Below are 25,823 nucleotides of genomic sequence, written 5' to 3'. Positions count from 1 at the left end.
GGAACCTCCCAACTGCATCTGCCTCTTTAAATCCCACTCGCCCTTCTGGGTACAGTGCTTCTCAAAGTCCGGTCCCGTGAACAACTTGACTAACAACCACTGAGGATGCTCCTTAAAATGCAGATTCCTTGGTGCCACAGCAGACACACTGCTTCAACCCACCTGGGAGGGAAGCCCAGGACGGCACATTTTAAACAAGCTCTTGAAATTATTCTGACACCCGTGATCTATGGACAACGCATGTTTAACGTCCAGTCCAACCTGCCTTTAGAGGTCATCAACCAGGAGATGTCACATTGTCCGCTCTGCACTGGGGACTGTGTATGACGCATAACTATTTGGCAAAAGACTCCAGCCCTACACATGTGGTGACACAATGGGGTGTGGGCTGTTTCTTTAGAGGAGCGTCCCACGGGCCTGGCCGTAGCCGTAGGTGTGGGACCAGTGGCTCCCATGATGGTTTCAGGTGATGGTTGCTCTGACAACTTACTACTGATCTTGGGAAGCAATTTATTTCTCCCCCACCTATACTGAAAGCAGATCTGAGACAGTTTGCAGAAATACAATTTTACGAAATACACACGAAGGAGGTGTGGAAATAGGAACAAAAGGAAAATAGGGCAAGAACGTAAGACAAGGTTAATATAGAAAAATAAATACCACACAATAAATGGAAATAGTTCTGAGTTTCCTACTGACCAACAAAGATGGGACCGGAACCATTTACAACATTCTCGACATTCACAAAATAAGACAAAAGCTGGTCAGAAAAAAAATCCTGAATTTCCCTAATACTGGCAACTTGAGCTAAGCAAAGCTTTGTATTCCGAAAAGCATATCCACAGCACAGAATGCCAATCCCTCCCTCTCCCCAGTGGAGGTGCAGTGGTTCATCAGTGGTTGCCTTTTGTAGATGAAACACACACTAGATAATGAATATCTACAGGAAAGTTCTAAGCACTTCGACTGAAGGACAGAAAACCAGTGGCATCAATGTGGGAGTTCAAGATGGTAGAACTAGAGATGATTCCTATTTTACTAAGATACCTGATTGGCTAAACGATGTAGGGATTTCCAGTTTTTTCCACAGGTTCATCCTCTATTGATCCCAGGAATAGGACATCATTGTAACACAGCAGCATACTTGCAGTCCTAGAGACCAAGGCCATCATGGGTTGCAAGAAAATTATAGACTATGGAAATCATGGGACCACGGAATTACAAAATTATAGGCCTATGGAATTGGAATGTTTCTCAGTACATGACGATTCAGACATCAACAGTGAATCTTGGATCATTCAGCTTGGGTAGGTTTAGTAACGGCCAACGTCTCCACCCAGTCAGAAGCAGACTGTTGGCACTGAGCTTATTCACAGGCTATCTGTGGTCCCCGCAACCGGTACAGCCCCCAAACATCCTCCTTTATTTTACCTTACGATGACACAGTGCTCCAGCTTTATAAATCTGTCAAAAACATTATCTCCTCAAGTTCCAGTGAGCACATAAAGCCTGAGAGCTTTCCAGAAGAACTTAAGAATCTATATGTACTGCCCAATGTTTTCCAGTTTTCTTTTTGGATGGTTTCCTACCCTCGGCATCAGAAGATGATGTGTTGAATAGTAGGACAAAGAACATGAAGATTTTCTTATACGGCCTCTAATTGGAAACATATCCAACAGCAGCATCTAACTACCGAGCACTTAAGATGTACCAAGTGCGGTGCTAGGCTCGCTACAGGGAATCTCTCAATGAATCCTCATAAGCACCCTGAGAACTAGATGCAATTGCTGCTTCCTGTTTCTACAGGTGATAAAACTGAAGCACAGAGGACTAGCGGGGAAGGTTCATATCCAAACACAGGCAGTGTGCCTCCACCATTCAAATATTCTAATTCAAGGGATCCCAAGGGACCGAGATGAGTACCAAGACCCTGTGTAAATACCACCGTACCCATTTTTGATTGCTGCTGTAACACATCCCCACAAACTCAGCAGCTTAAAACGATGCGTGTCTATTCTCTCACAGTTCTGTAGGTCAGAAGTCTGACATGCGTCCCACTGGGCTTAAATCAAGGTGTCGACAGAACCGCTTTCCTTTCTGGAAGCTCTAGGGGAGGGTCTGTTTCTTCGCTCTTTCGAGTCGTTGGCAGATTTCAGTTCCTTATGGTTGTTGGACTGGCATCCCCGTGTCCTTGCTGGCTGTGAGCTGAGGGCCGGTCCCAGCGTCCAGAGGCCACTGCAGGCCTGGGCTTGAGGCTTCTTCCTCCATCTTCAAAGGCAGCAGAAGCGGAAGAGTCCCTCGCACCCTTGGAATCTCTCTTCCTCTCCCTCCATCGCAACCCTCTGGCTCTGCCGCCTCTGCTTCTGTTTTGAAGGGCCCCCATGAATCATCATCCAGGATAATCTCCCTATTTTACAGCAGCTGTCTAGCCATCTGAATCCCCTTTTTGCCACGATGGGTAATATATTCCCAGGTTAACACCAGGGGGCAGGTACCACAAGGGCCAGAATCCTGCTACTGCAAACACTCCCAACAGTGACCGTCCATACGATGGTCTCACACACAGGGTGGGCCTGTGAACGGTACACTGTAAATGAAACTTTCTTAGGAGGAGGTCCTCATGTGATTAACTGGGGACATAGAAAGGAGAAGAGCGTGTCACCTGCTTGGATTGGCACTGGCTAGTTCCCAGCCCCAGGAGATGAAACCTCTTCCACGCTACCTGTCACAGGTGCGGGTTGGCCAAGAGACTGGAGACAAACCAGGTGGCAGACGAAGTGGAATTTCCACTGGTCAGTTCCATCAGGCGAGCAGTCTGTGGACGAGGCTCAGGTCACTGCTGAAGTCTCCTCTTGAGCCTGTTCACTTCAAAGATGGGAACGTTCTCTGCACCTTGACCACAGTTCTACGCTCCCAAGTAGGTGTTTTTAATTGTAAGGAGAAAGGAGGGAAAGCGTTCCAGGAAGAGCAGGTTAAGTCTAGTCAAACGTCTATTTAAATCATAACCTTTCAGATTTTAGTTCCTGGAAGGAGTCCTTTTCCCACCAGTGATCATCTCGTAGGTGTGACTCATGAATCTGTCACCTAATTTCCCCTCTTTATTAAACCTTCTAAACTTAATTGAAGGAAAGGAAAACTGCAGGTATGCCTGTGATTTCCAAATTCACCAGCAGAAACCCACTCCTCTCTACCCTCGGCCTGAAGGTCAAGTCCCCCCATGAATTAATCACATCCTCCTTGATGCTCCCACAATATTGTTTTTACCTCTATCATAGACACCACAATACAAAGGGGTCTGGGGTCAGGGTTAGGGGTCTATGCAACTCCACCTCTCCCTGTCCCTACTGTGGTCAGCACCTAGCCAGGTGCCTTCAAGGGACTCCATAAACACTGGACAAACAATTCAACCTGTCATTTCTAACATGGAAGATAATCCCTGGGTTTCAGGAAGCTTTTCTTCAGGGTGTACCACCCAGGACGCCTCAGATGCCATCTAGTTAGAAGCACACTCTCTACCACTCTATCTCCCAAAATGTAAAATGATGCAACAGTAGAACCAACATCCTTCTGTCTTCATATGCTATCTGTCAGCCTTTTACAAATAGATCTTTTTCGCATTCTGTGGAGGGTACATAGATATTCACTATAAAAATCTCTCCATTCTTCAGTACGTTTGAAAATGTTCACAACAAAATGCTGGCCAAAATTAAGAGATGAATCATAACTTGGAATTTGCTTCCCCAAAAAGGTGTGGAAGTCAATCACAGTATTTGTAAGCATCAACAAGGAGGAAGCCAAGAACTCATCGTGGAGTTATAAACGAAAAGCTCTTAGGTGAGGGTTCAGTAAAACATGTTTGCTGCCCAGTAGGAAAAACCATGTACTGTAGTTGACCTTAGAATCATGGAAATAAATTCCTCATTCCAGTGAAACATCCTGGTGACATATTTTATTTTCACAGAGTGAAACGGGGCTACCCCAGTTGTCCCTGTGGTGTTTAGGGATGCAAGGTGGCATTCTGGAAGGAGTTTCGATTCTGAGCTCAGTTTCCTGTGAGCCAGGCCCCAAGCACCAGCAGAGCCACAGAAACGGATCGCCAGATGGGGGAGACAGAGGGATCAGGTGCCTGGGAAGGAGCGAGCATTTCCACTGTCCTGAAAACAAAGGCCTCTAGGAAAAGAGAAGCCAAAAGGATGAGCCATCTGCTTCAGAAGAGTGTCTCATGTCATCCAACCCTGAGAGGAGAGTGGAAATGCCCTGGTTAGAGAACACCCTACAGATGCAAGATAAATCGTGCTCCTTACAAGAGCCAAACGGGAAAAAAATGAGGCATAAATAGTACAAAGGCTGAGACACCGTAACCTTACAATTCCCAAATAATGCAACATTACACAGGGTTACTTGTTCCTAAAGACGGCCAAAGGTAAAAAAAAATAAAAAACAAAACACTGAACTAGCCAGGATGTGGAAACAACCTAAGTGTCCATCAACAGATGGAAAAAGAAAACATGGGATATACGTACAACGGAATAGTATTCAGCCTTAAAAAGGAAGGAAACCCTGCCATTCTCGACCATGTGGATGAACCTGGAGGACACGATCCTAAGTGAAATAATCCAGACACAGAAGGATGAATACTGTGTGATCGCACTCATAGGTAGACTCTAAAATAGCCAAACTCGTAGAAGCAGAAAGTGGAATGGTGGATGCAAGAGGCTGGGGGAGAGGGGGGAAGAGGAAGATGTTGGTCCAAGGGTACAAAGTTTCACTTACACAAGATGAATAGGTCCCTGAGATCTCCTGCACGGCGATGTGACTACAGTAACAATACTGTAATGTATGCTTGAAATCTGCTAAAAGGGTAGATCTTAAGTGTTCTCACCACAAACAAAAGAAAAGAAAATGGAAATTATGTGAGGTGATGGATATGTTAATTGCTTGATTGTGACAATATTTCACAATATATCAAATCATCACCATGGGGCTTCCCTGGTGGCACAGTGGTTGAGGGTCCACCTGCCGATGCAGGGGACGCAGGTTCGTGCCCCGGTCCGGGAGGATCCCACATGCCGCGGAGCGGCTGAGCCCGTGAGCCGTGGCCGCTGGGCCTGCGCGTCCGGAGCCTGTGCTCTGAGACGGGAGAGGCCACAGCGGTGAGAGGCCCGCGTACCGCAAAAAAAAAAAAAAAAAAATCACCACAGACGCCTTAAATATATACAATTTCTATTTGTCAATTACACTGCAACCAAGCTGGAGAGTGTATCAATAAACTATTTATTTGGGGTTGGGAGGTGTAAAGGGAATGTCAACGGTATAATATATCTTCCTCTACATTTACCTATATTTAAAAGGTATGAAATTCACAAGGTTATCACTTGATGGGACTCACAAGTCTCGAATCATTTTCATAGTTCCCGTGGCTACATCCTCGCATGTCATCAAATAAAAACGTGAAAGTGAACTAGATTTGCTACTTCTCTGCCCTCTGTCGATGCCGCCTCTCCCCGTTCCCTCCACACTGAGGCTAATACATATCCTGGAAATGAAAGTGTTTATGCCTGGCATCCTCTAGTAGGGAGAGCAAAACTGAACTGGGAGAAGGAAGAAGAAAAAAAGTTCTCTGTTCCAGGACCTACCTGTCCTCATTATACATAATTTAAGCACTGAAGAGTTGTTTAATTTTAAACAACTTTTCTAACAGCCTATAAAAAGAAACATCCCTGATGTGACATTTTTTCCGACCTATTTGGACGCACCTGCGCCCACTTAAGCCGTCTCTCTGGATTGGCCGCTCCGAGTTTTATTCTACATGATTCGTTTCACCAATGGTCCGGAAACACAGGGAGGCAATAATGCACGTCTGTTTCAGACACCCACCCAAGAGACCACCCTCCCTCTGGCCAGACCTTGCTACTCCTGGGCAGGGGTATCTCAACTCTGCCCTTGGCTTTGATCTGGTTTGGGTATTTAAACGCTCCCTGTTGCCCAAGGGGGAGCTGAGTGACTTTGATTCAATAGACATGATGTCACCCCCTCAGCCCTTATGTAAACAGAGTGACTAACACCTTCACGACAGAAGCCAAGCCAGCCGCCTCCTGGAGAAGCTGACAAGATAAGTATTTGGCGTTGACACCTGCAGGCGGAGCCGTAGCATAAGCAGGAAACTTAAATTTAGATCGAGCAGCACTTCTGACTCCTATGAATACTTATTAAAGTCATAATGACATCAGATAGAGGGAAAACAACATCTCTCCTCCCTGAGGCCTTTTTTTCCCCCCTCCACCATCTACAAAGTCACAGAACATAAAACCCAAAAGAAGGCAACATTTTGTCTTATAACCACCAGTGAAATGGAAGTTCATAAGCACTCCTCAGATCTGCAGTGTTTCACCATTTAGAATTCTCTCATTCAAACAAATGATGTTACTGGCGTTGAGAGAGAGAAGGAAGACCACACACAGTCATTAGACTTTAGAGAAACTGACCCCCATCCATCCCATGAGCACCTATTGAGTATCATGTAAGGTAAGGCACGGCGCCGGGTACCTGCGGGGAGAAGGCGTGTTGGGAGGAACAAAGCATTGCATGACAAAGAATCAGAGAAGTCGGTGTTGAAGGTGATTTGCCCAGATCTACCCAGCTGGCAGGGAGAGCACCCACACTGGAACTTAAGGCTCCCAGCTCCCTCCTCTAGGCCACACGGAGTTCATGTGCAAACACATCTGAACCGCGAATGCCACTCCATGCTGACCTGCACTGGGGAAGGTCACTAGACCCCAAAGAGTCATGGCACGTGGTAAGCAAATTCCCAAAAGGATTCCTTGCTAAGATGGCATTTGAGCTGGGGTTTAAAGAACAGGTCGAACTGAGAATGTGGAAATGGGAAGCGATGCAATGCAAATGGGAGATATCAGGAGAAAAGGCCACAGGAAGGAAATCACGGAGCAGACTTGGTTGGTTGAATGACAGTGGGGACAAAGAGGAAGGGAGGGGATGAAATGCAAAGGGCATGGAGTCAGAACGGCATCCTGGCTTCCTTCGGGGCCATAAGGATCCAATGAAGGTGATGGAGGGGAGATAACAGATCACATCTGTGCTACAGAGACACCGAGCTGGCGCTGATGCAAGGGTGGATTAGCAGGGGGGCAGGCCGGCATAGAAGTCCAGGCCAAACTCATAAAGACCTCATCTGGAAAACGTGGGGAGAGAAAGGAGGAAAAAGATGGAGGGACGCGAGTGAGAGATTTCAGAAGCAGAAACAGTAAGTCCAGCAACTGCTTGGGTGTGGGAGTGAGGACAGAGATTGAGGGTGACCCTGAGCAATGAGCACCCCGGTTCTCAACCCTGTGTCAGCACTCTCACGTCCACGCAGGCTTGTTCAAGTGTAGATTCCCACAGCAAAGCCCCTGAGTCCTGGCGAGTCCAAGAAGGTTTTCATTGCACGTCAATAAAAATGAGAGCTCTCTTGGCTTCCCTGGTGGCGCAGTGGTTGAGAGTCCGCCTGCCGATGCAGGCGACGCGGGTTCGTGTCCCGGTCGGGGAGGATCCCACATGCCGCGGGGTGGCTGGGCCCGTGAGCCATGGCCGCTGAGCCTGCACGTCCAGAGCCTGTGCTCCGCAGCGGGAGAGGCCACAGCAGTGAGAGGCCCGCGTACCGCAAAAAAAAAAAAGAGACAGAGAGAGATCTGTGCTGACTCACAAACTCTGCATGACTGTCCTGCAGTGAGACGAGTACAAAAGGGAGACTGTCCAGACAGTTTAGTAGCAACTTGATCAATCATTTTATATCAATGGAATCTGATCATTAGAAATTGAGGCTTGATTTTATATGTATTTTGCTTTTTCCATTTCACCTCTCTAATCGTTCATTTTTAATGAATTTGACAAAAGTATGGGTCCACAGAAATTTAGACATTTTAAAAAACCCAACTGGGTCTTGCACAAAGACGGTCTGAGAAGCAAACTTTGACTACACTTTGAATGGATGGGTAAGCAAAAGGGAAGTGTACACGAGGAGGGGCTCCGAGCTGAGATACCTCCCTGTCGCTGACATCTGGCTGCCTGAATCCACCAGCTGCCAGGGTCCCCATCACCACGGTCCACTCAGCCTGCACGCGCATCACTGAAGGCTGGCACCTGGCCACCATCACGCACGTCATCTCCTAACTCCTACATCTGAGTGTGCTCCCCCCACCCCTCGAAACTCACGGCCATCTCAGCCCCATGTGTAGGTCGAGTGCCACATGCCAACCCTCTGAATCTTTTGCTGTTTTTCAGGAATGTCCCCACACAGAAATCTGGAGGATAGAAAAAGAACGCAGAGGGTGCAAGCAGAGTTACAGAAGCTAAGGAATTTCTTAGGACTGTACAGCGGGGGGTAAGGAGTGTCAGAGGGATAAAGGCTTCCGGAGAGGAGGGTGAAGACTCAGGGCAGAGTGGTTAGTTGCCCCTGATAGAAGAATGTCCCCAGAGTGATGGGGACAGAGGTCAGATGGCAACGGGACAGGAGAAAATGGGCAGCAACGGAAGAGCAGCTTCCCTGAATGGCAGGGAGGCGGGGGAGAGAGCTAAGCAACTTCACCAGACTGTTCTGTCGTGTGACTGGGTGCTATCTGGAACATCAACACTACTCTAAATAATAATTTTCTCCCCAGATCTCCAAATTCTCCCCTATCCATCTGCTTTTATAGCTGTAAGTTTGAAGCTATAAAAGTCTGTTTTTGCCTTGCTGAGATAATAGGATAATAAGTGACATCAGTCATTCTTTAAGGCAAAAGGCCATAAAGAAATACAATACTGACATGTTCTTACAACCTGCCCGCCCCCCGCAAAAATGCAGCTCTGTTTAAGCTTACAGAACATTTGGAGGAAGATGAGCAGAGCGGGGGGGGGGGGGGAGTTAGGAGTAAACTGGAGTCTACTTTCGTAAATTTCTTGGACCTGTGCCCTACCTCAATTGCCAGAATTTAAAACAGAAACACAAGGAAGCATCTTTGTGATGTTTGCCAGAAGGATCAGATCTTTTCAACTTGAGGACTGAGGAAGGAGATGCCAATAGGGTCATTAACCCTCCCAAAGTGCCCCTGATGCTTGACGTCGAAATTAGAAGAGATCTGCCTATCTTTATTACGAGCTCCTAAAATAAATATGGGAGGTAAGACACAGGATCGAGGCCAGTCACCACTGCAAAGAGTGGGCTTGACCCCAGAGGTCTCTAATCCAAGAAAACCATTCACAAGCATCTTCAGCAAATTATATTCTTAAGGATGTTCAAAGCGTATAAAAGCATGAACGGCAATGGCATCAAGGAAAGATGGGAATTTTCACTACGCTTCCTGGGGGCTAGGATATTACTGCACTTCCTGGCTTAGGCAACTGTTTAAAAGAATAGCTCTGGATACATTCACTATCCTGATTGCGGTGATGGTTTCAGAGGTGCTTATATAAGTCAAAGTTTACCATATTTATACTTTAAATAAGCAGCTTACTGTGTGTCCATTATACTGCAAGAAAGCTGTTTAAAAAAATAGTCAGAGATACACAATAGAATTACACGCCTAGAATTAATTTCTGAACATTGTATCGTCTGGGGTTTCTCTGCTGTGTTCCAGAGAATTAAAAGGCCGTAGCAATCGGGGTCCAGCCAGCAAAAGAGAAATCCCAGCAGGTGTTTACAACAGAGGGAAATGAATGCAGGGGACTGGAGGCATCACAGTGGGGAAGGCAAGCAGGTTGTGGTGAGACACCCCATGGATAAGCAATAGTCAGAAGCCACTTCCATCCTCAGGAAGAGAGCCTGGGGCCACCAGTGGAAGATGGCACAAGGCAGCCCTTCCAGAGGGAGCCAGAGACACAGAAGAGTAGTAGCAGCTGGAAAGGCAGCCTTCTGGGGTCCCATCCCTGCTCTACAGAGAAGACCAGGGGAGGGTCAGGAGTGGCCCTTGGGACAGAGAGGCCCAGGTCTGACACAAGGATGTTTCAGGGGGAAAAAAGGGTTACAGAAGAAAAGTCGGTTCAGAAAACTCTATTAAAGCAAGTTAGCAGACTTCCCTACCGCTGGGCTTGTCAGGGCTTTAACATGCTCCTAGACGTGGAAATCTCAAAGAAAAGAATATGACATAAAGTGCTTCCACGCTCTTCCTCTGCAGAGCATTTGGGAAAAGTGTTCCATGAAACGCTACTTGGAAAATGCTGATCTAGCCCAATACTCACACTTTACAGACAAGGAAAGACTCAGAACTTCGGTTAAGTGGCTCGAACATGCTACTGTAAAAAGGGATAACACGAAGACTAGAGGCTTAAGCTTCCCGAATCTTACTCAGGTGCTCTTTCCTCAACTCTATACTGAAGAGGCCTTCAGCACTTTCTAGCACCATCAAGAAAACCAGCTACTTAACCATTCTAGTGAGCGATGCATCGTTTTGGTGGTAGAAGCTACCAGAATCCATGGAGATGTATACAATCTGCCGTTAGGTCAATGACAACCAAAGGCATACGGAAAACGAACAGATAGAAAATAGGGAAAAAATGCAATGGAGTTGCCAAATTTATTAATGGGAGGAAAAGAGAAGGGAAAAGCAAGAGGAGAGAGGGAGAAACTAAGCTCCAGTGGGTACCACCTGCATCCCCACAGCTATGCTGGCTTCCACATCTTAGAGTGATGACATGTATGTGCATGTATAACAACAGAGACAAACAACCTCAATTAAGTAGATGAAATAAGCGAGGTGCCAGATTTGTGGGACAAGTTCCCAAAGCTGGTATTAGGGGATCCTGCCCTAAACAGACCCCATAAAAATGCAAAGGCCTGTTCCATGGACCTCGGGGAAAATGCAACTCTCCAAATATCTTCAACTGAAGACACCTGTGTCTTCCTCCATTTAACCTCCATAATCTTAGCCCCACCCTTCGGTATCATTTCACTTCTGGCGTGATTAAACTTCTATCCCACCAGACAGAGAGCTAGTTAAACCACAGCGCATGCCAAGTCAGGTGTTAGGGAACAAAGCCGAATTTCTCAAATCCACCGATCTGGCCCTGGTCCCAAGCTCCTCTTTTTGAGAGGTTTCATCTCTGCAGGGATGTAGGGGAAATAAAGGAGGTTATTTAGCTAGAATTCAGTGAGAAGACATCCCAATAACACGGAGAGCCGACACAAGGAGACCTGGGGAGAATTCACGAAGTGTCTCACCTGTACAGTATTTGTCAAGAAATGCTCACAAGTTCCCAAACTACCTCAAATGAATTGCTAACTATTTGTTCAACAGCACTCTTTAGGGTTACCATGTTCCTTGTTTACATTATTGCATCTTCTCATTTATTCACCATTGATTTGTGTAGCCCTTTCTCACAGAAAACAGTTCAAAGCAAATGTGCCTCACCCACAAAGACCTCTGGTTTACGGAGTCTCTATTAATTTAATTTTAATCTGATCTAAACAGTCTCTCCTGAGGAAACCTTTTCAAGTCCCCGATCCGGCCACTAAGGCCACGAAAAGGTATTTTTGTGAGTTTTTCAATGCAGTAATCAAACTAAGTTTTAACACTATATTTTCTTCCTTTCTGAAAACTTTAACCCCTCTCCCAACAACCTCCCAAATTTTAATAATTTACAAGCACAGAATTCCTCTAATTCTTGTTCATTCTTCAGGCCTCTTTCTTTCACTCGCCCAAATCCCGCCAAGCATGGATCAAACAGGGCACAAGCCAGGGAGAAATTTAATCGCTCATATCTCTGCCTGAGGGATTGTCTAGGTACTATGGTGACAGACACCTCACTGAAAGTATGTGGGCGAAAAAAGATTTTTAAACTCCTAGACTTAAAAAAAAAACGAGAGAGAGATTTCTAATGGATCTGGCGTCAACACACGGAAGCACAAAGTAAGGCCTACGCAGTCAGTCAAAATTACTTGTACACTGATGGGGTAAAGCAGCAGAAACAAAATATTGTTCAGCAAAGGTATTTTGTTTCCCTTCCCCCAAACTCTGCATATTTTGAATCTTAGGATTTTTACCGATTAGCTTTTCTGGCTGAAAGTACAGTTTCTCCTCAGAAGATTTTTAGGGCAGTGAGAACTACTCTGTATGGTACCATAATGATGGACACGTGTCAGTAGAGATTCATCCAAAGCCACAGAATGTCCGACACCAAGAGTGAGCTGTAATGCAAACTACGGACTTTGAGTGACAATGATGTGTCCGTGCAGGTTCACTGACTGTAACAAACGTACCACCCTGGTGGGGAATGGTGATCCCAGGAGGAGCTGTGCACATGCGGAGGCCTGGGGTTATGTGGGAACTCTGAGCTTTTCGCTCAATTTTACTGTAGACTTAAACTACTCTAAAAAGTAAAGTGTATTTTTTTTTTAATGCACAGCTTCTCTGCTAATTTATCCTGATAGAGCGTTCGATAAAATTTGCAAAACCAGTAAAACTTTCAGTCCTTCACTGTGTAGTTTACAAGGCTCTGTCTTTAGACTATTTCAACTCGTAGACTGAAAGGCGGGGTGGGGGAGAGAAAGTAAGCGGTCTCAGAGATTCAGCAAGGCCGATTATAAAAATCTCCCGGCCTCATCAGCACGGGGTGATGCAGTCAGTTCATGCTCTGCTGAAACACGAGTCAATTTTCTGCCAGCCCATGTTCATGAACAGGAAACCAACAAGACTGTAAACACAGGAATAACAATCAACAGGCGCAGATGTTTAAAGCTGGAAGTTACATTCTGGACAAGGTGAAAAGGGTAAGTGGTAGGAGAGTCATAATAAGGCTGTCGGCGGATATCAAAGGGCAGTGTGGAGAGGGCTCCTGGGCAGTGCTTTCTGCCTACTGTGAAGCCACCCGGCTCCTCCCCCCTCGGAGCTCTCAGATGATGAGAAAACAATCTGAACATAAAATCAGCACTACAGAGCAAGGACATTTCAGGCGTAGGACAATCCCCGAACTATCTGGCAGGAGCAGGAACCAAGGGCGTGTGCCCATAAACCCAAGAGCCAGGAAGGCTCTCCCACTCAGAACCAGAACCTCATTCTGCAAAAATGTCTGAAGGGGAGTCTTCGACCCAGTCATCTGGGACTGGGTTGGAGATAACAGGACCGTGGGGACCCATCCAGGAATTACCTGATGCAATTTAGATAGCATCTCTATTATGGACCCAATCTCTTTAATAATGGATATGGGCAGGGCAGGAAGAGAATCAGTGCCTGCGGACATCAGCAGAACAATGCCGCTCAGGGCAGCATGGTTTTCAACTCAGTTTTGGAGCAGAAAACAATTCTTTAAGGTCAACAGTCCTTCGACATACCAAAGAGGTGGATATTTTTAGAGATGCACAGTTTTTTTCTTTTCTAAAAGCAGAGTTCTAGGAGAGAATGCTATCCAGTAAGAGAAAACCCACAAAATTCCAGATTTGGGCTCCCCATCTCTTGCCGTGGGCTGTGGTCTTGCATGCTTTTATAATTTCTCCTGAATTATCCACTCACACCTGACCAACAACTCGATAGCCCTATTCCTCTGACGCGTTCGGCTCTCTCTGTGGTTCTGTTGGTTGTTCCTCAGCCTTAAGATGTACCAGCAGCGAGGAAGAAACGGTTCTGAGTACATCTAACAGATGTAACTGCAAACACAACAGAAAACATGATATGCAAGAACCTTTTCAAGCTGTAAACTCTAGGACCCATGGATAACACAAATGGACCAATCATCCCCAACTGCCTATTGATAGAGGAAACCCAACTTAAAAAACAGGTTGTCTGTTGCTGGCCACGTTCCTTCAGAAAAACAACAGTCATGGAAGGTAGCTGTGTGATCCCAGCCAGCTCCAGAGTCTAACTTCATAAGGAGGCTGAAATACTACATATTTACAGTGGAAAGAGTAATTGCAGAGAACAATATTTTCAAAACACTAGTAAACTGTGCCCAAAAAATCCAATCTGCTTCAGTGCCCTACAATGTCTTATTTCTAAAGCTTGGGGTGGGGAGGATAAATTAGGAGTTTGGGATTAACATATACATGGCTACTATATATAAAATAGATAAACAAGGACCTACTGTAGAGCACAGGGAACTATAGTCAATATCTCGTAATAACCTATCAGGGAAAAGAATCTGCAAAAGAATCGATATATATGTGTAACTGAACCACTTTGCTGTACATCTGAAACTAACACAACATTCAATTAAAAAAAAATTTTTAGATAAAAACACAAAAAATTAAAATAAATAAAAAGCATTTTTAAAAATAGCTGTGGGGGAAGACACACAGGGATAACTCTGCAGCTCCAAGAATTTCTGGCACGCACAAGAACTCTAGAGGTTGATATGGCCCTGGTTCTTTAGTAACTAATTTGTGTGAAAACGGGAACGGCTTTCCCTCTCCTTGACATACTTGTCACTACTTTCATACATTCCAGGTAGGACTGGGACCGTTTTCTGGTCCCAAGTTTCCGGAGGGCAAGAGGTGGAGGAAGGGGGAGCCAGGAAGTAAGAGTATTATGAGAAAATGTGCTTGAATAAGAGCAACTCAGCTGTCATGATGAAAACAGAAATGAAGGCAACGGAACACGCCAGCTCTTCATGGGGAACACAAAAGGGGAGGAGAAGATGCCACCTGCCCACCCTATCAGCCCCTGGGTGACGGCCGCTCAGCCAGGACACTATGTCGCCTTCCTAGGTTGCGGCAGGGTAGGGTAATGGCCTGGGGAGGGTCGGGGAGAAAGGTTAATGGAACACAGCTGTTTACACTCATGGGATTCTGCAAAGGACTCACATCTTAGGAAGTGTCTATGTTGGTTTCTACCCCTTTTACTCAGATACTTACGGAAGCTTCGTCTAGTCAGGAATGCAATGATCCGATTAAAATACTGCCTACTTTCCTTCCTACTGCTGGAGGGGCCGAAGGTGGTGATGTGACAAATTCAGACAAGAGGAGAGGCTTGTCCTTATTCAGAATAAGGCTCCAAATGGAAAAGTTAAGAGAAAACTGCAAGGGGTGGGGTGGGAGGAACTGGGACATTGGGATTACATATACACGCTATTGATGCTATGTATAAAATGGACAACTGAGGGGAGCATACTGTGCAGCACAGGGAACCCTACTTACCGCACTGTGGTGATGTACATGGGAGGGAAACCCAAAAGGGAGAGGATTAAAAAAAAAAAAAAAGAAAACTGCAAAGGCTTTATATTAAGGAAAGAAGAGCATTCCATGGAATAATTCATTTTTAAATACAGAATGGGAAACATTAGAGGACTGACTTGAGAAAAAAATTACACAAAGCTGGTTAATTACCCAAGAAATTGTATTCGCTTTGCTTTGCTTTCCTTTCCTAACTCAGCTTCATAAACAGATGAGGGAGAGGCAAAGATGAGAGAGCAGTTGGTTATCTGAGAGTTTGCTGTCCTACCTTCGATATCCAGTATTCACCCTCCCACTGCCGTATCCAAGGAAAATACTGATGTGAAACCCAACATTTAAAGTAGCTAAACTCTGAAGACACAGTGATGAAACAATTACATGCTGAAGAAAGTGCTGAACTTTGGGGTTTTTTTCACTTACACAGATGTTTATATCACTAGGAATCCTTCCTCCATGCTAATCAGAGGTAAGCTCTCAAGCAAAGGAACCAAGAATGATTCAGCACATTTCGAAAGGATTTCTACCCATTCTTAGAAGGACAAGCAGAGGAAACACCATCCAAGGTCTAAACAATGATATCTGCTTGCCCTTTGATCCGAGTTGAAGAACACTTTGTACAACTTTTTTTGTTGAAATACCACTGAATCTCACATTTACTATTTGAAATCTCTTCAGGAGACTATCTACTCCTTCTCTGAGCCACACAATTGCAACCAAATTCTCCAAACTATTTTTGTTGTGAATAGCTTGCAGGCACAGGTTTCTTTTCTGCTAACAAAAATCTTCCTAAGTACAGGCAGCTTAAATGAAAAATAGGACCACTGATCCTGTGAGAAAAAGACAATACAGTGTATCTAGTTACAAATCCAAGGAGGGAGTATTCCATTTTTCTTCTACAAATTGTTTCCCGAGAGTAATTTTGTTCAGAAGATTGCCAGTATTTTCAGTACAATAAGTTTCTTGTTACTTGTACTAACACACGCTGATTCCTTTTTCTGACCATAGCTTGAGTGTTTTATTTCATTGTATCCTACCATCTGCAGATCAACACCTCATTAATTTAAAATAAATGAAGTCTGAAATGCAGAGATTTAATGAAACCTTTGCACTACTCTCAAATGTAATGCGTATTACAAATTAATATACATATGGGTAACTAATAAAGGGGTATATTCATAAAGCATGATATATACATCCAGATATCATGAATCTCAATGTCCTAAATGTCTTCACTTACCTCAAATGTTTTACTTAATAAAAATCAGGTACACCATTTGTAAATGATCTAAATAAAACATCAGATATACCCTTCCAGATTAGTGAAATATGAATTGTAAATGAATGTGTCTACTTTCATTCATTCAATCTTGATTAAGCACCTTCTGTACACTCGGCATTATGTTAGGAACTTAAGTTACAACAGTGGATAAGCCTGGTTGCTTTTCGAGGCTGACATCCTAGAGGGGTGACAAACAAATGAGTAAGCAAATTTTAAAAGAAAAAAAAATACTCCTTGTGATAAGTGCAACCAAGGAAATAAACAGGGTGCAGTGATGGTACATAAGTGGGTGAGGGTGAGAGCAGGGCCAGTTTCTATGGAGTGGTGAGAGAAGGCTGCTTCTACAAAGGTGAATTTTAAGCTAAGACGTGAGCTATTTCACCAAGGTCACCAAATAGGCAGGCTTGCGTATCAGGCTGCCAAGACACTTTTTAGCATTAGAAAACAAGTAGAAAATGGCATGTGTTGCCCACATTGAATGCAGGTTCACGAGTGCACCAAGCTTGCCCAGCGGGCACTCTGCACACCAGTCGGTTAGGACAAAGGAGGTTACACATCCCCAGACCACTCACCCAGAGAGGGTCTAAAACCGTCAACATAAACAACAGTGGGCCAGTCAAATGACCAGCCTTTGGGATATGCAAGAGAAATGTATCCTGTTGATTCATACTTCCTCATAACCACTCTGACGGACAAGGCTCAAAGCATTTTCAATGTATTTCATGAGTAAGATACTCCCCTGTCCCAGGGAAGAAGGATGTTTACAACTATGTAACATATTCCCTTATTTCAGTTTGTAACTTACCTAACTCAGTAGATACAAGAATACTTTAAAACCCATGCTGTAGCCTCTTTCTATAGGTTTTTAGAGTCATGTAAAGCCGTAGCTAACACGCCATTGAGACAGAGTAAGAAACCTGTGGAATTCTCCCAGCATCCGTATTTAGAGAATCCACACTGCTAAGCAATTACTTCCTTCAAATGAACTGTCCTTATGCTCAGAGCTATGATAATCAGATTTTATCACATTTTTAGCCTCTCATTATGAAATCCCCCTTTCCTACTGCTAAATGGATTAAGATTAAATGGACTGCTTCGCTGACAGGTGGCATAGCTTGTGACTTGGATTCTACTTACCTGGAAGTGACTGTCTCCTCTAATCACCCATGTGGAGTCCAGGATTGGACCTACAGATACTTATAACTTGCAGTCAGAAAGCCCAGTGGTATGACAGGAGGGGCATGGGACAGAATCCCCTACCCAGCAATCCTTCTCCTTCCATATCAGCCTGTCCTGGGCCTGAAATGACCCTACTGTTGAGTTCTCTTGGAATTTTTCAGTGCTGTTCTTTTGAATCTTTACAAATCTTTCTGAAAAATGAAAATATCCCTAACGAGATACTAGGTTAAACCATCGCTTTAGCAGGATTAGTTGACAACTAGCCTCAAGCAGTGCGACTCAGGAGCAGTGCCCACCTATAGACCCGGAAAGGTCAGAAAAGCAAGGAGTGGGGAGAATTTGGAGGTCACTAAACACAGTAAATGTCACCATACTTTACTCAAGCTAATTCTCACAATTTCAAACACCAGCGGTTCCCAAACACCACTGGAATCACCTGGGGAATCTTTAAAAACGCTGATACCTGGCTTCCACCTCACACGTTAACTACTGATATGGGTACCACCTGGGCATCTGGACTTCAAAAGCCCCCAGGTAATTCTCATGTATAGCAATGTTTGGGAGCCACTGACATAGGAAGCATTGCTCTTAATTGCTTTCTGGGATGCTCTGATTTCCTTCATACATCAGGTTCTCCCACACCAGTGTTTCTTGACCACGGCAACACATTAGAAAAACCTAAGGCAAAAAAAAAAAAAAAAGCCAGAAACTCACCAGCTTAAGATTCTGACTTAACTGCTCTAAGGAGAAGCCCAGCATCTTACTTCTTTCCGTGCCCCAGGTGATGCTAATGGTCAGTCAAGGTCGAGAACCATGTTGTAAAGCCTAGGGACCGTTTTCTGGAGACTATAATATGATTGTCCCTGGAGGAGCCAGGAGTGCCATTCTCCCCACTTTGTTCAGGTTGGGACTCTACCCCCGAAAGGCAATAACACATTTCCCCAAGGCTGTGGGGAAACCTGGGGGAGGGCAGCAATGGGTGGAATTTACTAAGCCAGAAGCAGCAGAAACGTTAGAATAAGGAAAAGCACTGGTCCCTCTCCTCCCACCCACGCTCCCCACCCCCCAACTTTACTGACTGGCATGAGAATTTCCTTAGAATACTTCTTGGAGGTGGCTCAACCCTGGATTCCGTCCCAACACACTGTGACATTTCCTGTCCAATCAGAAACCCTGGCACTGCAAGAAGCAAGACTGGCCGGCCTGGAGACTCCACTCCCTGTGCCATGAGTCTCCCAGGAGGATTTCTGCACCACCTGGATGTCAATCGTCCTGCTCTATATCCTCCCAGACCTCGTCCCTCAGCCCCACTTCTCCTTCCTTCCCCCAACGCTCAGCGGAGTTGAGAATCATCTCCTAGACACACTTGTAAAAGATTCGCTTCAAGTTTTTACATGGGAATCATTCAAGTAAATAATGTCCTTAAAAGACGGACATCTTCGACGTGGCTTGGAGACGTGGGTGCTACTTTGCTAAGTATCTGCTAACCCACTTTGGGGCCCGGCCAGAGCCACGCGTCTCGCAGCGGAAAGGAAGTCCGCGGAGACCCACCCCACCGCGCGGCTGCGCCCACTTGGGGCGTGGCTACTGCGCCCCGTTTCTCCCCGCAGAGAACGCGTCCCCTACATCGCTTTGTCTACGCTAAGCTGAGTCAGTTTATGAATGAAGGGTAGCACAGACCGGAGGCACTGATTCTGGAAAAAGTCTTCCTTACACCGTTCTCATTAACAGATGAGAAAACTCAAGGGGGTAAAGGCTCTGTGACTCCGTCTGGGTTTGCCACAGAACATTTGTGGCTGAGACCGATTTAGCCGCCCTTGAATTTCCATTCTGTTGCCTGGCAACCGGTTCAGACCAGCTCAGGGCCCAACCCCGGCCCCCAACCCGCACCCTTTCCCTGCCCGTGCAGTTGGAGCCTCACTGATCAAAAGTTCGGCCTTCTGGGGCACTGGCCAAAGGCATGTGTGCGAAGGCACTGGGCGGGTGACCCCAACTGGGCTCGGGGTCGGGCCCCAAACCCGCGCAAGCCCCGCCTGGCCGGGACTGGCGCGCCTTCCGCGGTCCTTTCGGGACCTCCTCCTGCATCCCTCCTCCCCCAATTCCGTGAATACCACTAAACGCAATCATGTCAAGTTTCCAGAGTTCTCAGCTGCTCTCGGAGTCCCCAGAGTCCCGGTGGGAAAACTGGCACTCAGAGCGTTAAGGATGCAGAACCAAAACAGGAGGAGAAAGTGCTGAAGAGCTTTCTCCTTCCCAGCTGGCTCCACTCGGGCCGGACTTCGCTGCCACAGTCGGGCTGGCGTGGCCCGAGCCGGGCACCAACGGGAAAAGCGCGGACTGTGCTCCGGCCGCTCACGAAGACGCGCCAGCCAGCGCCGCTCTCGGGACCCAGCGTCCCAGCCCGCCCGCCGCCGCAGCGCTCAACCCCGGCGAGGGGAGCGCACGTGCCGCCCCCGGCCGCGCAGGTGGCGGGAGGGCAACCGGCCCGTCCCCGCGTCCCCGCCGCGCCAGCCCGGCTCCCCAGCGCCAGGGGCTCCTCCACCCTCTCACTCCCCTCCCCGGGCCCGGGAGACTGGAAAGGGGGGACGGGGGGGAATGATGCCGGTCGCTACGCTCCCCCAGATCCTCACCCAGGTTCACGAAGCTCATGACCATGTCGGCGTCGTTGAGGAAGGCGCTGTCCTGCGCGCTGGTCAGTGGAGACGCGCCGCCGCCGCCGGGTCCGGGGGCCAGGACGCTCCTGCTGCCGAGGGCCGCCTGCCGGGTCTGGGACGAGCCGGCCCCTCCTCGCGGCCCGGGCTGCCGCCTCTCCTCGTCGGAAGCCCCGTCCTCGTCGTCAGCGGCGGACAGGGCGTTGTACAGGTCCAGCATGAAGAGGGGCGCAGACTTCAGCCGCCCGGGCGGGGGCTCCCCGCGAGGCTGCTGCGGCGGCGGCGGGGGCGGTGGGAGCGCAGGGGGCTGCGGCTGCTGGAGGCCGTGCAGGGGCCGGGGCCGGTGCGGGAGGCCCAGCACGGCGAGGATCTCCTTCTGCATCTCCCGCTTCTCGTGCGTCTTGAGCCTCCGGTAGAGGAAGCCCGAGGAGGAGGTCTGCGGCGGCGGCGGCGGCTGCTCCGCGGGGCCGGGGCGCCCGCCGTCCCCCAGCAGCGCGCCCCCGGCGGCGGGCAGGGGCGGGGGCCCGCAGCAGCCGCAGAGCAGTCCCCACCACCAGCACAGCCACGGCGCCCTCCGCCCCAGCATCCCCGCCGAGCCGGGCTGGCCCCGCGGGCCCCGCGAGGCGTGGAGCGGCGGAGCGAGGCCGGAGCGCGGCCGCGGTGGCCCTTGGGCGTGAAGAGCCCCGCCACCTCTCGGCGGGCTCGCTTCCCCTTCCTGGCCCTCAGTCCGTATCTCTCATGTTCGTCTGGGGTGCCCGCAGTTGCCCAGGCTGGAGGGGAGGAGGAGGGGGCGATCACCGGGAGGGCCGCTGGAGGGGCAGGGGGGGCGCCCCACGCTCCCGCGCAGGTCCCCGGAGGCGCAAGCTCCAGGCCAGGTGCGTCCGAGTCGGGGCCGCGCGGCAGCCGGCGCCCTGGCTCCTGGGCGGGTCACGGCGCAGTCTCTCCGGGGTCTGGCTGCCCGCGCACGTGCGCTACCTTGCGCCCTCCGGGGCGGCTGGACGGACGGCGGGGCCGCTCACCAGCTGGGGAGGATGCCGGGCATCATCCCCGCGCACGCCTCTCGCCGGCTTGCACGGCCGCCGTGAAGTTCACCCCGCCGCAGGGCCCCGGCCGTGGCGGACTAGGCGTCCCAAGATGCCCACCTTCTCCGCGAGGCTTACACTTCCTTCTCCCTCTCACAAACTCCGCGCCCCCTCCGCCCTCGGGCACGGCACTGTCGCTCCCCCTCAAGATCTCGGCGCGCCGTTCCACTCCCCAAGCGGAGGCGGTGAGGCTCTTGCTTTCCGTTCCGTGCTCGTTCGGCTGCCCTGCAAACCCCGCTCGCAGAAGGGACGGGAGGGAAGCGGACCCGTGCGCGGAGCGGCGGCGTCGGCGCCGGAATTCGCAGGCTCCCGCCTCTCGGAGCCGCGTTCTCCGCAGCGGCCAACGTGGGCTTTCTGGTGCGCGTCTCGCTCAGGTACCGCACTCCAGCCCCCGGGTCTCCCCGCCCTCCTGGTAACGGACAGGCTGGCGGCCAATGAAGAGGCGCGTCTCGCCTGTATTTAAATAGGCCCGCCCCCTTCTTTCACCCTCCCCCTCCCGGGAGGCATCGCCTCCGCCGCGCGTAGGTTTCAAGTACAGAGAATTCTCGGAGGCACCCGAGGAGTGGCGAGGTGGCAAAGGCAAAGAGGTCACTGCTAGGAAGAATGATCTGATCAACACCCCGATGGGAACCTTTCCCTTTCACGATCCCATAAAAGGCCTAAATTGATGCCTTAACTAAATAAAAGTAAAATCAGCTGTTAAATCAATGCCACCTGAACCAATTGAAGAACAGCAAACCATCACTTTTTCCCATTCCTTCCTTAGTTTCTCTAATTGACGTATTACAGGCGTTGAGCGTGCACGTGGCTTCCAAAGGCAGCTGATGGAAGTTGGGACACACCCTCGGAGAAGCCGTTCCCAAACGCCAGAGAGAGGGCCAAATATAAGCGATACCCGTCGTCCTGAGGGCTTGGGCTCTGAATATTTTGGTTTATTTCTTCATTTGGGCTTCGGCTTCGCTTCTTAAGCTAGCACCCAAAAGAAAGAGGGTGTAATCAGAGAGTGTAGTAAAAAAAAAAAGCCCCACCCCCGCCCCCAGCTTCTTGGAAATGTTTCAGAGCTTCTCCAGTTTGTCTGTTAACGTTGCATTTTAATGTACCGAAAGACAATCGAATTTACATGATGCAAGATCAGTAAAATTTGAGGAGAGGTGGTACAGGTGATTTCAGTAAGCTTAGGGTCTTGGCACGTCCCATTCAGGATCACAGGCAGGGCCCTGAAACTCGGGTTGCTGGGAGCATTAGACAAGGTCAAGCACGTAAAACCCGTTGTAATTTCATGGCAGGCTCACTTCTCAGTTACAGACACTGCCCCCTCCCCCAAACAACACCACCACCATCTGCCATTCCGCATGCACACTCATTTGCCCTCACCCTATCCAAGAAGGCCCAGTTATTGGTGGTTCCTAGAAAGAAGTTCTCTTAAAACGTTATGATCTTTTACCTGGTGAAAGTATGTGTTGAATGGGTAAGGGTCTTTACCTCCCACCATCCCACCATCCACTGGTTCACTCTTAGCTGCTGTTCTGTCTTGGCCCAGACACAGTGGTCTTTAGGACAGACTTTAATTTTACAAACGTCCCGTAGCCACGGATCTCAGGCAAGACAACATCAGCCACACTGACGGCCAATCTGTAACCACCTGCAGGGATTCTTTTCCCCTGAAAAGAGGAGTAAGTCACTACGTGCTCTGGGATGCCAGGCCCCTTAGAATTAGCCTCTATCACTTCTTTCTTCTGTCCGGGACTTGTTACCACCATAAAATCATTGCAGTGCATAATATGCCAGCAGCCAAGAGCTCTGATCAGAAGATGTGAAATGTCGGCAGGTGTGTGTGGGCTTCCTCCCAAGGGCCTCCTCCTTTCTCAAACCTAGTCACACCTTCTTAAGACTTCTAGTGAGACGCAAGCAGAGCAAAAGCAGCTCCAGCCCATCAGGGCTGTGGGTAAAGTACTGGAAAGCCGTAAAAACCCTGAGCACAGGGCACCTGGGAAGGGCTATGCCATTTAAAACACAAAAGCTGACTGGGCCCCATCTATTCCAGGTGCACCTATTATATACGCATAACTGACCCAGTGGAGAACACACACAGACACACCGTCTCCCCCTAGTCTTGGATACTTGGTAAGCGGTAGATGGACCTCTGCGACATGGGTCTAAAATGGCCCTTAGTGACTTGTTATCAATTAACATCTGAGCAGCAACCCTGATTCACGTCTGCCACGGGCTTCCCATCTCAACCAAGATGGACTCTCAGGCCCTGTTGCATGACAGGAGAAAAAGGGGGTGCCTCCCGACGACAAACACAAGAGCACACGACTCGCTTAAGAGCCAGAGGGGAAATATGTGACATGAGTTATGACAACGATCATAAAGATGGTGACATTCAACCGAGGACCACAGAAGAGGGCGTGCTCTCCTCACGTCCCCACTGCCCCCAACATGTGCACATATTTGTCAGGAAACACTCAGACACGACCTTGGATACATTAGGGGCAAAGGACATAAAGAGATATGGTTCTGAAATTTTAATAACTTCAAAATTGGGACCACTGTTTCTTCAAGCCTATCGGAACGCTGAGTAGATAAGGGACCCCTAACCACGACCTCGCCCACCCCCTGCTTTTCTGACCACTCCCCATCACCCACCTCAACAATCCCCAGAAGTCCCGGGACAAGGGGTTGGGCAAAGTCCAGATGTGATTCAGGAGGGAGGGAGTGAGGGAGAGGAACAGGTCTGGCTCTGGAGTCTGCTGGGATGTGTGACCGGAGGGAAATCAGAGGGAACTTCGCCCCCTGCAGGACACGAAAATATCACTGCCCCTTGCTCTGTGGGCCTGGACAAGCTTCCTTCAGTTCCCTGCATGGGCCTCCAAAACATCTGGGTGGAAAGAGGAGGAATTCGGTCAAGGAGCCGGATGTAGAAACCAATCTATATCAAACATCTGGTGGCTTGGCTGACATTTCATGCAGATGGCCTTCAGTTTTCTGGACAAGGTTGCCTGTCCCACTCCCACGCACGAAATGAGTGAGGAACCCTCACCGTAAAGTGAAGGACTACCCTGTGCCTTTGGTGGTATGGGGTTAGGGCGAAAATCCTGTACCCAGGTGTCCGTCAACGCACAGGGTAATCCACACGACAAAGCCTTTAAGAGAGGAGTTACCCATGTTCCTTTCGTATTATGAGGGTTTCTAGTTTACATTCATGACACCCTTGACCAAATAATTTCTATTTTAAAGGATGCTGCTTATTAATTTGATACATTAAATACCCTATACTCTATGCTTTCCTTTGAATTATCTTATTAGCAATAAACTGCAATTGCAGTCTTTGATTTTTATGCTAAATCATACCTGGGCCCCTTTCAACTGACTTTCCTAAAGGTGTAAGTAGCCGCTTTTAGAATTAATTTAACGTGGCGGTATTATAAGCTATGCTGCTCGTGTGCTTAAAAGCCTGAGGTCTGCTCACCTGGAATCCTCGGGCAACTCCACTTAAAACATCACAGTTTTATCTTTAACGTTCATGTGAGGATTTGAGTATTTCCTCATATGAATTTCTCAATATAATAATTTGCTCCAACTTTCAAAATATCAATCTGGAGTTGCGTGAAAAGGAAATATGGTAAGTAAATGTTTGCAGAGCACCGAGAAACGAAAATTTGAGAGTTAAATAAACATTTTGCTTCTAAAAGCTACACCTGTAAGGCAGCCTTCAAAATACGTGTCTCATCCAAAAGTCTGTGGCAACACTTACATTCACTCACACTTTCCTTTCACTGTCAACTATTAAAAAATGCTGGGCATTCACACTTCAAAATATCATTCGAGCCATCATATTTTCCTACTCATGAAGGACATCTGGTGGCAAAGTGAAAAACTAATACATAAATCTGTTTCCAGAGATTTTTTTCCACACTGTAACCCAAACGGCAAATCTGTTACTGATGTGTGCCTCAGACTATCCTCACCAGCCACAGAATCTTCAGAAACATCTAGAATACTCATTTTTGAAATTTTCATTGGATAACTGACGTCGGCAGAGTAAACCCTTTTTTTTTTTGTACTGAGTAAAACAATGCTTAACATATTTCTATGACTAGCTCTACAATCCCTGAAGTTTTTTTCCAAGAAATCACTGGACATTTAGCTCCACTGGGCAGTGCCTGAGGCCTCTGAGCTCCACCCCGCCTGTGGTTCCCTCTGGATGTGTCCTGTCCTCGATGTGCCTCTTGTGTGTCAACTAGGAGGTCTCATGAAAATATGATGTTATTGTTCTGCCAGTCCCCTTAACTAGCAGAGCTGTAACCAGGGGTGTAGCGGGCAGGAAAAACCACAGTGACTGGATAAAATCAGGTTAAAATGAAAATCAAGGCCATCTTTTAAAGAGGAAGAGAAAGTCTGAGAAGATGTATACCAACGGGAAGGCAGATGTCGATACTAATCACCCAGTCTGTATTCATTCATTCACTTGACAAATATTTGAGCGCCTAACGTGT

At 47.9% G+C, this 25,823-nt stretch overlaps 1 protein-coding gene across 1 annotated transcript in view; it reads right to left on the bottom strand.

Moving 5' to 3' along the window:
* BMP6 (bone morphogenetic protein 6) overlaps positions 1-20,958 on the bottom strand; it is a 145,295-nt gene extending 124,337 nt beyond the window's left edge. Inside the window, exon 1 of the mRNA XM_079935488.1 lies at positions 20,222-20,958. Coding sequence (XP_079791614.1) covers positions 20,222-20,828 — 607 coding nt within the window. The 5' untranslated portion in view covers positions 20,829-20,958. The remainder of the gene's footprint in view (positions 1-20,221) is intronic.
* Positions 20,959-25,823: the final 4,865 nt, after the last annotated feature.

The sequence above is a fragment of the Stenella coeruleoalba genome (assembly GCF_951394435.1).
Source record: "Stenella coeruleoalba genome assembly, chromosome: 10".
Taxonomy (NCBI): domain Eukaryota; kingdom Metazoa; phylum Chordata; class Mammalia; order Artiodactyla; family Delphinidae; genus Stenella; species Stenella coeruleoalba.
Note: the sequence above shows the minus strand (reverse complement) of the source record. Positions and strands in the feature narration are given on the sequence as shown.